At 43.1% G+C, this 16,443-nt stretch overlaps 4 protein-coding genes across 4 annotated transcripts in view; 2 read left to right on the plus strand and 2 right to left on the minus strand.

The window, feature by feature from the left end:
- Positions 1-4,140: 4,140 nt before the first annotated feature.
- H1-1 (H1.1 linker histone, cluster member) lies at positions 4,141-4,932 on the minus strand. Its single transcript, XM_054685640.2, has one exon. It carries the CDS (start codon positions 4,876-4,878, stop codon positions 4,231-4,233), a length of 648 nt encoding a protein of 215 aa, XP_054541615.1. The 5' UTR covers positions 4,879-4,932; the 3' UTR covers positions 4,141-4,230.
- Positions 4,933-6,233: 1,301 nt separating this feature from the next.
- Positions 6,234-9,547, plus strand: H3C1 (H3 clustered histone 1). The gene has a single exon (XM_054685641.2). It carries the CDS (start codon positions 7,587-7,589, stop codon positions 8,046-8,048), a length of 462 nt encoding a protein of 153 aa, XP_054541616.1. The 5' UTR covers positions 6,234-7,586; the 3' UTR covers positions 8,049-9,547.
- LOC134810327 (uncharacterized) overlaps positions 8,829-16,443 on the plus strand; it is an 84,563-nt gene continuing 76,948 nt past the window's right edge. The window contains exon 1 of the mRNA XM_063813262.1: positions 8,829-9,114. Coding sequence (XP_063669332.1) covers positions 8,829-9,114 — 286 coding nt within the window. The remainder of the gene's footprint in view (positions 9,115-16,443) is intronic.
- Positions 12,368-16,041, minus strand: H4C2 (H4 clustered histone 2). The gene has a single exon (XM_016955032.4). The coding sequence runs from the start codon at positions 14,420-14,422 to the stop codon at positions 14,111-14,113; it is 312 nt and encodes a 103-aa protein (XP_016810521.1). The 5' UTR covers positions 14,423-16,041; the 3' UTR covers positions 12,368-14,110.

Consider the following 16,443-nt stretch of genomic DNA (forward strand, 5'->3'; position numbering starts at 1 on the left):
TCCATCAACATTAGGTTTGTGAGGTTCATCCATGCTGTTTATAACTGTGGTTTTAATTTTCATTTCATCGCATGTAAACCTATATCACCACTTTCAAAAAGAGTTTAGCATTTGACCCAACAATTCCTCTCCTAGGTATACAAACAAAATATGTATTCCTATATATACCAAGACACATACACAGGAATATTCACAGTATTGTTTATATTAGCTGAAAAAAGGAAGCAAATATGCATCAACAGTAGACACCTAAATTGTTGCACTCATAACATGGAATATTACATAACAATAAAAATGAATTAAAGTTATACACAGCAACACAGATGAATCTATTCAAACCTAATGTTCTGGAGTGAAATATGTCAGGTACATAGGATTACATTTGTTTTATTTCCATTTTATATGTTTCAAAAACAGGCATACTAAATTACAGCATTGGAAATCAAAATAGGGGATATGTTTAGGGCAGATGGAGTGATAATGTGACTGGAAGCAAGCATCAGGCGGCTCTGGGAGGGTTGGCTGATTTTCTGTTTTTTTACTTGTGTGGCAATTATTACGGTGTTCACTTTGTGTTCATTTATTGAGCTTTGCATTTTTGTTTTGCTATGGTTTTCTGTTTATATGTTATGCTTCTCAGTTTAAAGAATGTTGAAATCTTCTAATAAGAAATTTTTTTTTCAATGAGAAGGATTTTAAGCATCCAGAATCAATTTTAAAATCTCCAATTTGCTTTATATGTAGGTTTATGGACTACTTAACTGCTACTCATTTTTTCCTTCATTTATCAATATTGAAATATGAAATTAAAATAATGACTATTTGTGGCAAAATTAGGGACTATGTAGCATATTAACAACTTTATAAATAAAAGGATAAAGCAACTCACCTGGGAGTTGTTACTGTCATTGACCTAATGCTATTTCCCATGGTACTCCTTGTCCCCATCGAGAGACATGAGATACTGCAGATTTATGGGTCACTTTCAACATGTCTCCTCCAGGCCTCATTTTAGAGAAGCATAACATCATGAGGTTCTATACAGGCAAGATCTAGGCTTGTGTCCTTGAACCTTGCATTCCCTCTCAAGAGCCAACCAATAATTGAATGATCCTATAAAAAACACAGAAACACAGAGAATGGTAGCAGAAAGCGGACACTTACCAAACCTATTTTCTCTTTTTCTAAGCATGGAATAAGAATAACTTACCTTCCTCCCTTGGAGTTAGGAGTTCTTATGTAGAAAGGTAGGCAGAGTGATCTTCAAGAGAGTTTGGAAGGGGTAGTGATAAATCAGTTTAAAGAGAGCACCCACTGATTCTTAGATAACTTATTCTACTTTCCTTCTCACTCTTTTGCATTGACCATGGCTTAGAATATATTTGAGGAAAAGCATACTGTCCATAAGGTATTATTGCCCTTTAAAGCTGATGGGGGGTACTATGGGATGGTATTCAGTGAGAGCAGGACAGAGTCTCTACCGAATTTTCTCTGACAAAACAAAAACTGAATGACTTCCAAGGCTTCTCTAGCTCTAAGCATTCCACAATTCTTTGGAAAGCTGGAATCTAAAATTGCCTTAAAATTAAAAGATAAGAACAGTTAGGGTGTACAGTCTTTACCATATTTATATAGAATCATCAGTCTTCAGTGTGATACTGTGCTTGAACCAACAGAAGGACTGATGAAACAGAAGACAAAGTCCAGGTCTGGCGCCATGGCTCACACCTGTAATCCCAGCACTTCGGGAGGCCGAGGTGGCCAGATCACTTGAGGCCAGGAGTTTGAGACCAGTCTGGCCAACATGGTGAAACCCCATCTCTCCTAAAAATACAAAAATTAGCCAGGCGTGGTGGCAGGTGCCTGTAATCCCAGCTACTCGGGAGACCGGAGGCATGAGAATCGCTTGAACTCAGGAGGCGAAGGTTGCAGCTGAGGTCATGGCACTGTACTCCACCATGGGCGACAGAGTAAGACTCTGTCTAAATAAATAAATAAATTAATAAATACATAAATAAAATAATAAAATACAACCTAAAACCTAGCAATCTCAGCCCTGGAATTCTATTCAATTGCACCATGTTCAGCAGTGGTAACTGGAAACATCAATGCTTATCAATAAGAAATGGATGAATAACTTATGCTACTCCATGTGAAGGATTTCTTTTTTCATGACAGGGTTTTAGAAGTTTGGTTAAGAGAAAAGCAACATGCAGAAGTGTATATAACATCGTTGTAAAAAATTTTTATTATTTTTGTTTTGAGACTGGGTCTCATTCTGTCACCTAGGCTTGAGTGCAGTGGCACAATCTCTGCTCACTGCAGCCTCTACCTCCCAGGTTCCAGTCATCTTCCCACCCCAGCCTCCCAAGTAGCTGGGACTATAAGTGCGTGCCACTGGGCCTTGCTAATTTTTTGTATTTTTTGTCAAGATGGGATTTCACCATGTTGCCCAGGCTGGTCTTGAACTCCTGAGCTCAAGTAATCTGCCCATCTGGCTTCCTAAAGTGCTGGGATTACAGGTGTGAGCCACTGCGTCCAGGCTTTTTTAAAAATTAATAACCCTAATCAAAAGACAAAACAATTATGCATACAAGGCCAGGCACAGTGACCGTAATCCCAACACTTTGGGAGGTCGATGATCACTTGAGGCCATTTCTAGACCAGCTTGGACAACATGGTGTGACTGTCTCTACAAAAAATAAAAACAAAAAGCCCGGCGTGGTGGTGCGTGCATGCAATCCCAGCTACTCCGGATGCTGAGGCTGCAGGATAGCCTGAGCCCAGGAGTTGGAGGTTACAGTGGGCTGTGATTATGCCACTGCAGTGCAGTCTGGGCAACAGACTGAGACCCAGTCTCAAAAGATAACGTGTTTTTTTTTTTTTTTTTAAAAAAAACCAAACCACAAGTATGCATGTATATAGATAGGTGTATGTAAAATACTTAGTTCAAAGAAAAACATGTATATTTCTCACAAAAATAGGTGAGAATTTTTGTTTTAAAGGATAAACCTAGGTAGCTACATATTAGTTTGAGGAAGGGGGAACAGGGATGTGATGTGCCTGTATCCCTGACTTTAGACGATGGAAGGAGCTAAGCAAAACAATTGAAAAAAGACCGTTTGAAAAATACAACTGATTATTAACTGATATGCACACACGCAAAAATAAACTTTTAGAATTGAACTGCACTAAGTAAAAGTGAGTAAACTTGGCTCATCATATACTCTTGTCAGATGTAAACAAAAAAGTCCAATTATTAAAATCTGACCCCCAGAATTAAAATTGCAAAAGCTTAACGGGGCAGTTCTGAGAAAAGGATCTTCAGTTTTGAATGTGTGGGCTCCACCAGGGTTGAAAATCCTGCACGATTGATGAAACACGATCCAGTTAAGCACAGTAATTTTCAAATATTATCCAATCAGGGCGCTTCCGTTTCTAAAAACAGAAAAACCGAGCAACGGATTTTGGGTTGCAGCTCTAAAACTCCAACAAACTAAGCTCCTTTGTCCTGACGAGGGCCTAAACCAAGTCGACAGCCCGTGAGTGCACCCATGGTAAGGCGCTGCACAAAGAAAGAGCATTTTGCGTTTCAAAGCTTTGTCATGATGGCGCTGCAGAAAGCGAGCGAGCTAGGCCTACCTGGCGGGGCTTTCAGAGGACGCCAACGTGGGCGCCAGCCACGCCAGCAGGGTCACCGTCATTCCCAAGGACAGACAGCTCGCTAGCCACTCCTGTGGAGAGGGCGTGGTTAAGCCATGAATTTTGCCAACTATCCCAGAAGCATTTCTCAGGACCACCCAATTTCGGAAAAGGCTACTTTAGCAATATTGACCCCAAAACGCAATATCCCCACTTTAACCTTGTATAATAAAAAGCCTCAAGCCTGGGACTGGGCTTCAACCTTGGTTCAATACGGTTATGACCAATTAGCTTGGGGTCGTGAGACGCAGGACTTCCGGCTACCAAAACCCAGGTGACTTTAAAACTCGATTTTCTTAACTCGGTGCATTTGAATTCACCTTGCTATCTTTGATAGATTGAGTAGTAAATTCTTAATAGATGAGGCTATGTTAAAGTTCTATCGACTCTCCAAGTGATTCTAATATAATTGAGGGCGTGTTGCATTTGCTTGGGGGATTTCATCTGCGTACTACAGCTCTTTTCCTGAAATGCGTAGGTGGCTCTTAAAAGAGCCGTTGGGTTACTAGAAGAAACTTCTAACTGAATTTACTTTTTCTTGGGTGCCGCTTTCTTGGGTTTGGCAGTCTTTGGCTTCGTCACCTTAGCCTTGGCCGCCTTGGGTTTTACAGCCTTAGCTTTAGCAGGGCTTTTAGCTACTTTCTTGGGCTTTACAATTTTGGGTTTTTTTGGATTCTTGGAGGATTTCCTTGTTGCCGCAGGCTTTTTAGCCTTTTTCGGAGTCTTGACGCTCTTTTTGCTAGCCCCCGTGGCCTTTTTGGGCTTTTTAGATGCACCCGTTGCCTTAGTTTTTGTAGCCACCTTTGAGGCGCCGGGCTTGGTTTCCACGGAGGACGCCTTCTTGTTGAGCTTGAAGGAACCCGAGGCTCCGGTGCCCTTTGTCTGCACCAACGTTCCCTTGCTTACCAGGCTCTTAATGCCCAGCTTAATGCGGCTGTTGTTCTTCTCCACGTCGTAGCCTGCGGCCGCCAGCGCCTTTTTAAGAGCTGCCAACGACACACCACCACGCTCCTTAGAGGAGGAAGCAGCCTGCACGATCAGCTCTGACACGGAAGGGCCAGCGGGTTTTTTCTTGGAGGCTGCTGCAGCCTTAGCAGGTTTCTTTGCCTTCTTGCCAGCTAAAGGTTTCTCAGGAGCAGCAGAGGCGGCGGGAGCGGGAGGCACCGTTTCAGACATGGTGACTAACACAGCACACCAAGTAAAGTGGTATAAACCTGACGAAGCAGGATGAGAAAAAAAGGCCCCAACGCAGCCTATTTATAGGGTGGGACTGCGCCGTGATTGGTGCCCGTCAGTGCCCGCCCCTCGCGCCCTAGCGCCCCCTGCGCGCTGCCGAGGGTTTCGCCCAGTGTCAGAAGGCAGCTGGGGGCCTCTAGGGCCTATGGTCCTGCTCCCCTCAACGCAAGCAAACACACAGAAAAAGCCGCTCTGGTTGCCTCATTGTGAAGGAAATTGTAGGCCGACTGCCGCCCAGTAACATCAGAGGGTACCGCTTCTCTCTCAAAAAGCAGCTCTTTTTTAGGGAGTAGGTTGAGAGGGGGCGGTTTACAAATGCAGTGCCACAAGCATCCGAGGAGTTTTATTAGAAATTTTTAGAGGTCCGTTGCCAGAGATGTTAGTTTTTAATTTGCAAGAAATGTAAAATACAGTGTTTTGAATAGTCGCGGAGGGAGGAGAGAAAAGTGCGCGTTTTAGGCCGTGTTAGGGCCAGTTGTCATCAACTCTATTACATTTTCCGGCAATGTTTTAGAGCGATGTGTCTCGCGAATACCTTTCACGTCAAAGAAGAATGAATCGTAGACAACACCAGAATTCACAAACGCTGCAATTAATACTCAAACTGCAAGTGTGGAAACGTTTCTGCACTTGCAACTTATTTCCACAGTCCAATGTGGGATGCACTTCAGGAATTTCCAATGCCCTTTTCATCCATACAACATGCCCCAAATTGGTATTAAGGTTTACAACCTGTGTTCCATGTCAGCACACGCAATCAGCGCACCATGACATGGTCAACTCATTCTTTTATTCAACAAATATTTATGGGCCTCACAAGCCTGCGAAAGGCGTTAAATGCTGGGTCCACGAAACCGGTTCCCTGACAGGCATTCTGCTGGGGAGTTAAGTCCACTTAGTGTGAAAGCAAACATGGGTGATAAGTGCAAGCACACCCTGGGGATAAGATTTTATGGTAACATCCTTTAACTTGTTTGTGGCTGTTAAGTGCATTTCAAAGTATCAATAAGCTAAAACGATCTCACATTGCCAATCAGAGACTCAGCTAACGGGAGAATAAAAAACTATTAAATCGACATCCACTTCTACAATCCTATTCTGGATAACCCCCTAGCACAGCACAGCAGAGAGTGAGGTAATGCGGTCTTATTTCCGCTCCTGCTGTGGTAGTTTTCAAATAAGTCCGAACCATGCTAAGTAACCTGAGCTTTTCCCCTTTTTCTTCAAACAACGTGCCAACCAAATAATGGAGTGGTCTCAGATAAGTATTGTACCCATCTTCTGCACCAGTGCTTCCTACGTCCCATTTTATTGAGAAGGCATGCATTCAAATATTTCACGTAATTTCTAAAAATTTGGAAAATAACGGTTGGTAACTCTACATCTTGGTTTGACGGCTAGTCAGTTATGAAACACAGGTATACAAAATTGGAAGGTTTTTGTAAGTAAACCCTTTGTGAAAGATATAAACCTTTCTTAGTGTAATAAGCGAGGTATCTGAAAAAACGCAACTTTTGAAAAGGAAATACTCCGAATTATCTGATTCAGGAGTTTCCACTTTAAATAATGGGTTCTGCCTCCCTTGTTTCTATTGGGTTAAACTGGTTTCAAATAAAATGGGAACGCTCCATGCAAATGAAGGATGATAGATCTGCTTTCTAAATGGCTGTTCAAGAAAATAGCCTAAACCAATCAAAAGATAGAATGTGGCCTGTCTCCTGTGAATTTAAAAAGGTCACAATCCACTTTTCAGTGTTTTGAGATTTTAAAAATGATTGCATTAGCTCTTGGCAATGCTAAATTATGTTCCTTGCGAACCACTATCCAGTTTCTCTTGGGCCAAGTCCACCTCCTGCTCCGCAAGAGGAACAACTCCCAGCTGGTGGTACCTTGCGGCAGTGCTGGAGAAACGCCATTTTGTGACTGGCAGAGTACACCTAGGCTTTAGAAAACAAAAGCTGCAGAACGCTGCAAGTTTAGGATTCAAAGAGCATAATCAAGAGAAAGACGTCTCATAGAAAATGTTTCTGAGTAATAGTGTAATCCTACTATGTTTGAGATGCTTTGTAGATTGCAATAACACTCCTAAGCCAATTAAAGCATTACAAAGGAATCCAATTCTTGTGAAAGGTTTCAGAAATTCCCGTAAAGGGTACATTTCCGGAGAGGAGGTGAGCAGTATTCCCTCTTTTTTTTTTTTTTTTTTTTTTCCCTAAAGAGCTGAAGGTTATACGGAATTGGGGAATTATAATACCTTTGGAATCAATGCCTTGTTTTATGGAAAATAAACACAGCCTTCAGGTTATGAAAACCAGATGTAGAAGAGAACAAGTTTAAAAAATTAAAGTCCAAGCCGGCGCAGTGGGGCTCCCCTGTAATCCCAGCTACTCTGGATGCTGAGGCGGGAAGATCCTTTGAGCCCAAGTTTAAGCCCAGCTTGGGGAACAAAGCAAAAGTGAAATAAAATAATAATAGTAATAAAATACCACTTAAATAATCATCTGTAGAGTTGGAATAGAATATAGTAGCCGGTGAAACTGCACGATTGTTGCTGGTTTAAAGATAGACCAATCAGAGCGTGTAACGTCATATTTAGCGTCTTATATCATCCAATCACTGCACTTTACATACTATAAATACAGCAGCTGATGGGCGTATTTGCGCTAGTGTTGGGTATCCCGCTGTGCTGTTTTGCTGTCATGGCTCGCACTAAGCAAACTGCTCGGAAGTCTACTGGTGGCAAGGCGCCACGCAAACAGTTGGCCACTAAGGCAGCCCGCAAAAGCGCTCCGGCCACCGGCGGCGTGAAAAAGCCCCACCGCTACCGGCCCGGCACCGTGGCTCTGCGCGAGATCCGCCGTTATCAGAAGTCCACTGAACTGCTCATTCGTAAACTACCTTTCCAGCGCCTGGTGCGCGAGATTGCGCAGGACTTTAAAACAGACCTGCGTTTCCAGAGCTCCGCTGTGATGGCTCTGCAGGAAGCGTGCGAGGCCTACTTGGTAGGGCTATTTGAGGACACTAACCTGTGCGCCATCCACGCCAAGCGCGTCACTATCATGCCCAAGGACATCCAGCTCGCCCGCCGCATCCGCGGAGAGCGGGCGTGATTACTCTCGTCTCTGACGGTCCAAGCAAAGGCTCTTTTCAGAGCCACCACCTTTTCAAGTAAAGTAGCTGTAAGAAACCAATTTAAGACAAAGGGGAATGCATTGGGAGCACTTTTCGTTTTAACGCCACTGAAGGCTTCAAAACCATTCGATTTCGGCTGGTCGCGGTGACTCACGCCTGTTATTCAAGCACTTTGAGAGGCTGAGGCGGGCGGATCACCAGAAATCAGGAGTTCGGGATCAGCCTGGCCAATATGGCCGAACCCCGTCTCTACGAAAAATACAAAAACACGCCGGGCGCGATGGCGAGCGCTTGTAATCCCAGCTACACTCTGGAGGCTGAGGCAGGAGAAACACTTGAACCTGAGAGGCAGAGGTTTCAGTGAATCGAGATGGCTCTAATGTACTCCAGTCTGGGCGACAGAGACATTTGGTTTAAAAAAAAAGTTCGACTTAAAATAAATCTGGAGTCAGAATGGGTTTACATCTGATTCTTAACCCAGTTCCTCAAAGCCTGTAGCTCTGTTAAGAAAATAAAGGCCATTGGTCAAGCCTGCTTGGTCCCACCACCATCTCCCCACCCTCCCCCAATCGCTGCTCCCGCCATTTCCTGGGGCTTGGAGGAGGGGTTAAGGGAGGGGACTGTAGGCGTCACATTTCCCGCCTGCGCGCTTTTCAGTCTCCGTGTCAGCTGGAGGTGGGGGCAGGGGTAACGTAGATATATAAAGATCGGTTCCCCTATTCTCTCACTTGCTCTCTTGGTTCACTTCTTGGGAAGTCATGTCTGGACGTGGTAAGGGCGGGAAGGGTTTGGGTAAGGGGGGTGCCAAGCGCCACCGCAAGGTGTTGCGTGACAACATCCAGGGCATCACCAAGCCGGCCATCCGGCGTCTGGCCCGGCGTGGCGGTGTGAAGCGGATCTCTGGTCTGATCTACGAGGAGACTCGCGGGGTGCTCAAGGTGTTTTTGGAGAACGTGATCCGTGACGCTGTCACCTATACGGAGCACGCCAAGCGCAAGACGGTCACTGCCATGGACGTGGTCTACGCGCTCAAGCGCCAGGGACGCACCCTTTATGGCTTTGGCGGTTAAGGTTGCTGATTTCTCCACAGCTTGCATTTCTGAACCAAAGGCCCTTTTCAGGGCCGCCCAACTAAACAAAAGAAGAGCTGTATCCATTAAGTCAAGAAGCTCAATGTGTAATTAACATGAATGATACTGAGCTGACATCCTAAAAAGGAAAGATTAGGGGAACTCCAAGTTTGCCCTCCACTCACTACATATGGGTAGGGGAGCAACGATATTCCAACTCTGAAGAAAGAGTGGAAAAAAAGTAGTGTTTAAAATTTGTATTAGTTTCCAAGGGACAAAGAAGCGCTGCCCAATCAATGAGGGCCATTCGTAGCTGTCAACCAATCAGAACTGATGAGCTAATATTTCCTGAGGCAAGCCAGGGAGCCTGAGGGGAAGCTAAGAAGCTTATTGAGAAAAAACAAAAACCGTTTTAGGAAAAACATCTTTTAGCGATTATGAAATAAAATCACAGAGACATTTAAGTATCCCTCAATCATGTACTGAGAGCAATACTAAATTTATCGGCACCAATACAGTTTTACTCTATTAAAAAGACCCTGAAAATTGAAACCCTATTCAGACTCCTGGAATACCCAGGACACTAAATTCAGGGGAGATTAAAATCTGTTTTAGAGAGAAAAGGCACCTTTTTCAGTGTTACCGCGGCCTTCAGCAGTTAACCCTTTTTTCCCCCTTTACGTAGAAATGGAAATTTGGGTGATAGAAATATTCTGAAATTAAATTGTGATGATGGTTGTACAACTAAGAAAACACGGTAAAATTCATTGAACTGTACCTAAAGTGGGCAAATTTTGTGGTACATTAAATATCAATAAAGCTGATTATATACATACACATATATTTTTATATATGCAGAGAGAGAAATGATGCAAGCAGGGTGGCAGGACATGAGGTTGGTAGCATAGGCAATGTTGGTCTGTGAAGGGCCACCTGTGCTAAACCTGGAAGTCTGGGGTTTGTCCAGTCAAGCCATTGTAGCCATAGTTTTAAAGGATGTTCCTGATGCAGTTATGTGTTCCAGTTAAGTACATCTAGCTTCAGAACTCAGCTGGAAAAGGGATGTGAACTTCAGGTTAGCTGATAGGGAAATATCTTACTCTCATCTGAGTAAATATTCACAAATGCCTCTCATTGTACTCTTTTTGGTACCATTGTTATAGAGGACTGATTTCAGCCTCACGATGTTAGCTTCAGTGATGGATGTCTCTTTATTTTGAGGTCCTGTTTTCCACCTGACAGTTTTCATCCAGGATTTCTTGAGGAATTACACAAGTACCCAGCTTGGCTTAATTTAAAACTGACAATGGAGAGAATTCATAGCTGCATCCTGGATGGTTTCAGGAATCAGAGGAGCAAAAATGAGCTTGGTATGGATGGTGGGTCATTTTATTGTCTTTCTTAGTTGGTATTTTAAAGATATTTATTGATCTCATATGCCAGATATTGTTGAAATCATTGGGGTACATAAGTTAGAAAATTTTAATTCCCTTTCCTGAATTCCAGAGTCAATGTAGAGGGGTGTGTGGATATCGATTACCCATATGTGAGGTATAGTTGCTGTAACAATAAGCCACGACTAGCTCCTGTTATGTTTTGCCTGGCCTTTCATAGCATTGCTATGTTCATAGCATTGCTGATATGTCATACTCATCTTAGGCATACCCATCACCACCTTGGGCCTTCTTCAGTCCTAACACTCATGCAGTCCTTGTTCAGAACAAAGATAATGTTGCTTAATTTGCAACCCCTGTACATGTCCCAGATTTTCTAAAGAGAAACTGCACGCTGATTGCTTCAGGCAGTGGCAGGTCAAGGAATGAGATGGGGAATTGATTGTGTTAGCATTCTAGTGGGCTTAGTAGGGAGCCTGGAGACTTACATAGAAAATTCACGCATCCATTCATTCAACAAACCTCCATAAACTACCTGTTAAACGTCAGCCCTGTTCAAGGTGCTAGGGATACTTCTGGGACAAAACAAAGTCCCTACCTTCAAAAAATATATTCCAGTTGGGGGAGAGAGAACAAACACAAAATAAAATATATCTAGTTGTATTTTTTGTTAAATATATTATTACCACCTATATATAATTATAGGTGGAGAAATGTTTTATATATATATGCTATTGAGGATAGTCAGCTATATATATATATATATATATATGCTAAATGAGCAGAAAAGCTTATTTTACAAGGGATGATTATGGGAGGTCTCTTTCTTAAGGTTGGTATTTGAGGAGAGGCTTGAATGAAATGAGATCTAGAGCCATTCAGATATCCAGGACAAGACCCTTCTAGGGAGAAAGAATAGATATAAAGGTGCTGATGCTGGAAATGCTTGGTCCATTCCAGAAACGGCAAGGTCAGTGAAGAGAAAGAACTGCGAAGAGAATGAGGTCAGAGGGTAGCCAGAGTACAGATCTAGTAGGTTGAGCAGCTCATCCTAGTTTGCTTGGAACTTTCTAAGTTTCAGCACTGTAAGTCTTACACCCTGAGAAACCCCTGAGAGTCAGGCAAACTGTAATGGTTGGTCATCTTACTTGTAGGCTATGATAAGGATGCTGGTTTTTATTATGAAGGTGATGGAAAGCCAGTGGAATCTTTTCAGCAGACAGTGGACATAATACCTTCAAAAAGGATCACTGTTGATGCTGGATAGAGAAAAAACTGTATGACAGGGGGGTTAAAAGTGAAAACAAAGACCAGTTTGGGGTCACTGTGGTCATTCAAACCGCCATGGCAGCTTGCTCCTAGAGAAGCAGCAAAGAAAACAATGAAAGGTATTCTGATTGATTTTCAACAGAGCTGACTGCATTGGATGAAAGTTGTAAGCAGCTCAGGACAAACAATATTGCACAATTCCTGGCCCAAGCTGCTTGAAGAATGGAGTTCTATTGATTGACGTGACAAATATCAGAGGAAGAACAGACTTGGTGTTTACGTATGAACATATTTTGGACAAGTTCGAGATGCCCATTAGATATTCAATTAGATACATCAAATATGCAGTTGTATATGAGTCTAGAGATTTAAGGTCAGGGAGATAGTTTATAATTGCAAACACTTATTTACTTAGAGACACAGTTTCACTCTTGTCTCCCAGGCCTAAGTGTAATAGCGCGATCTCAACTCACTGCAACTTCTGCCTCCCGAGTTCAAGCTATTCTCCTGTCTCACCCTCCCGAGTAGCTTGGATTACAGTCGCCCGCAACCATGCCCAGCTAATTTGTTTTTTTTTTTTTTTTTTTTTTTTAGTAGAGACGGGGTTTCACAATATTGGCCAGGCTGGTCTCGAACCCCTGACCCCAGGTGATCCACCAGCCTCAGCTTTCCAAAGTGCCGGGATTACAGGCGTGAGCCACCGTGCCGGGCCTATTTTTCTTAAGCTCTATGTTTCGTTCTGAAGCTTGAAGTGGGTGGAAGCAAACTGATAGAATTTGGAGAGGTGGTTAGGCATCCCGGGAATGAGAAACAGCCCGAAGCTGCCACTATCACAGGCTTTGGCATTGCTAGAAGTTAACGTGGCACTTACAGCTAGGCCGTGGTGTTCTGTTGAACAAACTATTTCACAGAGCACAGAGCATGTAAGTGGTGAGGCCAGTTGAGTTAGCCAAGAAAAGAGGAGTCCAAGAACTGAGCCAGAGTACACCAGAGTATGTAGTGGAGTAAAGCTTTCTCATTCTTTAGTAGGGCTGTGTAGAGAAATACTCTATTTTATGGATGTACAGATCACACTCTAGTCCTTTCTGATGAAAACTTTACAGTTTCCACTCATTTACTATTACAAACAATGCTGCCCTACATTATGTTTCAGTTTTTAGCCATCTCATCTGGTTTCAGCATTTATTTATCTGCTGATGACGCCCACATTTTTATCTCCAGCTCAGACCTCTCACACGAACTCACTTATTCAACTGCCTATTCACTATATTCTCCTGTCAGGAGAAGCTTGTTAGCAAAGTAACCAGAAAACAAAGTTGATTTTTTTTGCTGAAGTAGCCATCAATATATTTGTTACTAAATCAAAGATGCTGAATATTTGGCTGACTTCTAAATATCTGGTCACCTAACTTTGACACTTCCTAGGTCGTACAGTTTGAAGCTTTCACAATTAAATCAGTTTTGGAACTTACACTTTAAGGCAGGAATAGAAGACTATTGGGTTGACAGGTACAGTGAAGATGCAAGTCATCTAAGAATCTTATATCAGAGGGGGCTTCCATCTTATAGCTACTGCCACGGACCTCGGAGTCAGAAGAAATTTGAGTCCTTATTTATAAAACAGACTCCCTTAGTCTACTAAGTGGGAATTTACGAACTGCGTAGGCAGCCTGCTTAGGGGAGCCTCCAGCCTGAGGACTGAAAATAGCAAAGCAGCTTTAACCGCTAGTCCTACTCCAGGGAAGGGGGAGGTGACGTCACTCAGCAGGACGCCAAGCTCAACTAGAAAAGGAAGTAAAGGCTTCTGGCGCTACGGGCAGGGGGCGGTTAAGGACGGCAGGTGTTACCAGGGAGGCTAAAAGTACAGCTTTTGCTGACGTTAAGTCAGATACGCCTGGGAAAACACCTGACACCCATTTTAACCCACCTACTCAGTTCCAGGCAGCTAGCATCTTAGGCTCTCGTACAAATAACGCACAACTAGTTTTTAAAACTAAAAAGCTGAGCTACTCATTTATCGGACTCGCGCTGCAGGTTAAGTTGCTTGACATGTCAAAACTATAGCATTAAAGTTTATAGCTCACTGATCTCCGAGACCTCGTTTGCTTAGCTGATTTCTGCTTTAGCAGCCACTCAGACCAAACAACCTGGTCTCTCCCAACTGGTTTATAATAGTTCTACATACTAGGCAAAGCAGCCGAGTAAAGCCATTAAGATGTTACCATCCGAAATAATACAATCACAGCTCTTTCTGAGAGGGAGTGGGCGGCCCTGAAAAGGGCCATTGGAAGAAAACTGACGAAAAGATTAACCGCCGAAGCCGTACAGAGTGCGTCCTTGACGCTTGAGCGCGTAAACCACATCCATGGCAGTGACAGTCTTGCGCTTGGCGTGCTCCGTGTAGGTCACGGCGTCCCGGATCACGTTCTCCAGAAACACCTTGAGAACGCCACGAGTCTCTTCATAAATCAAACCGGAAATTCGCTTAACCCCACCACGCCTAGCAAGGCGCCGAATGGCCGGCTTGGTGATGCCTTGGATGTTATCCCGCAGCACTTTTCGGTGACGCTTGGCACCTCCCTTACCCAAACCTTTACCGCCTTTGCCGCGACCAGACATGTCTAATCAGCTGAGAACAAACACCAGGTACGCCAAAACAAAGCAAGCCACGAGCATTTATACACGAACATCGGACCTTATTGAGAACTGAAAGCGGGAGCGAGGATAAGGAGGCGTTGCTGCCTCACTCTTTGCTCCGCCCCTCGAGGGGCAGTGAGCTAAGGACTGCGAGGGAGAACACAATAGTTTCACTTTTTAATCCCTTTAGTTTTTCCCTCCCGTTTACGACACTACTATTTGAATCTGAATTTATACCCTCGACTGAGAATTTTAATAAGGGCTTATATTAAGGGCTTTCATTAATATGCCAGAGTGGTAAACTTTTTAAGTCTTTCAAGTGCTTGAAGACATATTGACTATTCAAAGGTACTTAAAAGAGCAGGCGTGAAAAGATTACTCTGGCCTTATGTTTTCTTGAAAGCTGACCTGTTTCTTAGAAGCAGTAGGTGAAATTCTCATATGAAAGATGTTCTCCCTGTAGTTTAAAAAAAGCAACATTCTTCTCAAGGATAGGAGGCTGAGGCCAAGAGAATTCTGTACAAACCTTGCACTAGCCCTTGCTGGGCGCTTCTCTACACAGTTATATATTCTAGCCTAAATCCCTTTGCTTTAGCGCATTTTTACATTTTACTAATTGTCCAATTCATTGTATAAGTAGCTAACTGCTTTTTTTGGGCTTTCATTACCATATGAGAGCACCTGTGTCACGTAAAACCTGTGTTAAATAAATGCATATACCTTTCTCCTGTTAATCCATTTTACATTAATTTAATTTGCTGGTCCAGCCAGAGCCCTAAGAGGATGGGAGTGGAGTTTTGCTATCCTTCACACTGTACTGTCTCATTCAGAAGAGGGTGATTGTTAGCTCATTGCAACCGTGCCTTCATCTGTAAATCGGGTTATGATGATACTCAGGGGACTTTTAATTAGCTAATGTGAACGAGGCATGAGAAGAGACTGTGGAAAAGAAATAAATATTACATAATATGGTTTAATTTTAGATGTTACTACTTAAAAAAATCTGCTCAGAGTTGGGATATTGTCCTGAACTCTCATTTTCGTGTTTTTACTCCCAACACTATATCGCTAGCAGCAACTATGTATGTATTAGTAAGGATTGTTTTTTTAAAATCACAGCCTGTAATAACGTACAAGGTGTTGACAGATTCCATTTAGCTTTTCATATGTGACATGTTAAAATTGTCCGAAAATATTCCTTTGTTCTCTTTTCCAAGGTGCAATACAATAGCAACATTCGTGCTTTCCTATAGCCAAGTCTGGAGTGTAGTTCACATCTCCATACACGCTTCTCACTGTTGTTTTAAATTTCCTGAAAACATTCGTAAATCACTTCTATTGGAAAAACTGCAAGGGCTACTGCTAAATTTTTAAGTCTGAAAAATGCACCCCAAACTTGACTTATTTCTCTGAGAATCTTAGCCATCTCACCCAAATCTAGCAAACCAAAACTGATTTTAGACTTCAACAGCATTAGCTGTAAACTTCAGCCTGCAGCATAACATCACTTTGTTGTGACTGGGCAGGAAAAACCCTGTTAAACTGTTTCAGGCGCGTCCGTGTGAAGAGACCACCAAACAGGGTTTGTGTGAGCAACAGGGCTGTTTATTCTACCTGGGTGCAGGCGGGCTGAGTCCGAAAAGAGTCAGCGAAGGGAGATGGGGTGGGTCCGTTTTATAAGATTTGGGTAGATAGTGGAAAATTACAGTCAAAGGGGGTTGTTCTCTGGCTGGCAGGGGTGGGGGTCACAAGGTGCTCAGTGGGGGAGCTTTTGAGTCAGGATGAGCCAGGAGAAGGAATTTCAGTTAAGGCAGGAACAGGGCATTTTCACTTCTTTTGTGTTTCTTCAGTTACTTCAGGCCATCTAGAGGCATACGTGCAGTAGTTCACAGGGGATATGATGGCTTAGCTTCGGCTCAGAGGCCTGACAAACTGAACAACTGGGAACAAACAACATTTAATGTACACAATCTCTATCTTGTAGGGAGGCAAAATTTTACCTC

This window comes from Pan troglodytes, chromosome 5, assembly GCF_028858775.2.
Source record: "Pan troglodytes isolate AG18354 chromosome 5, NHGRI_mPanTro3-v2.0_pri, whole genome shotgun sequence".
NCBI lineage: Eukaryota > Metazoa > Chordata > Mammalia > Primates > Hominidae > Pan > Pan troglodytes.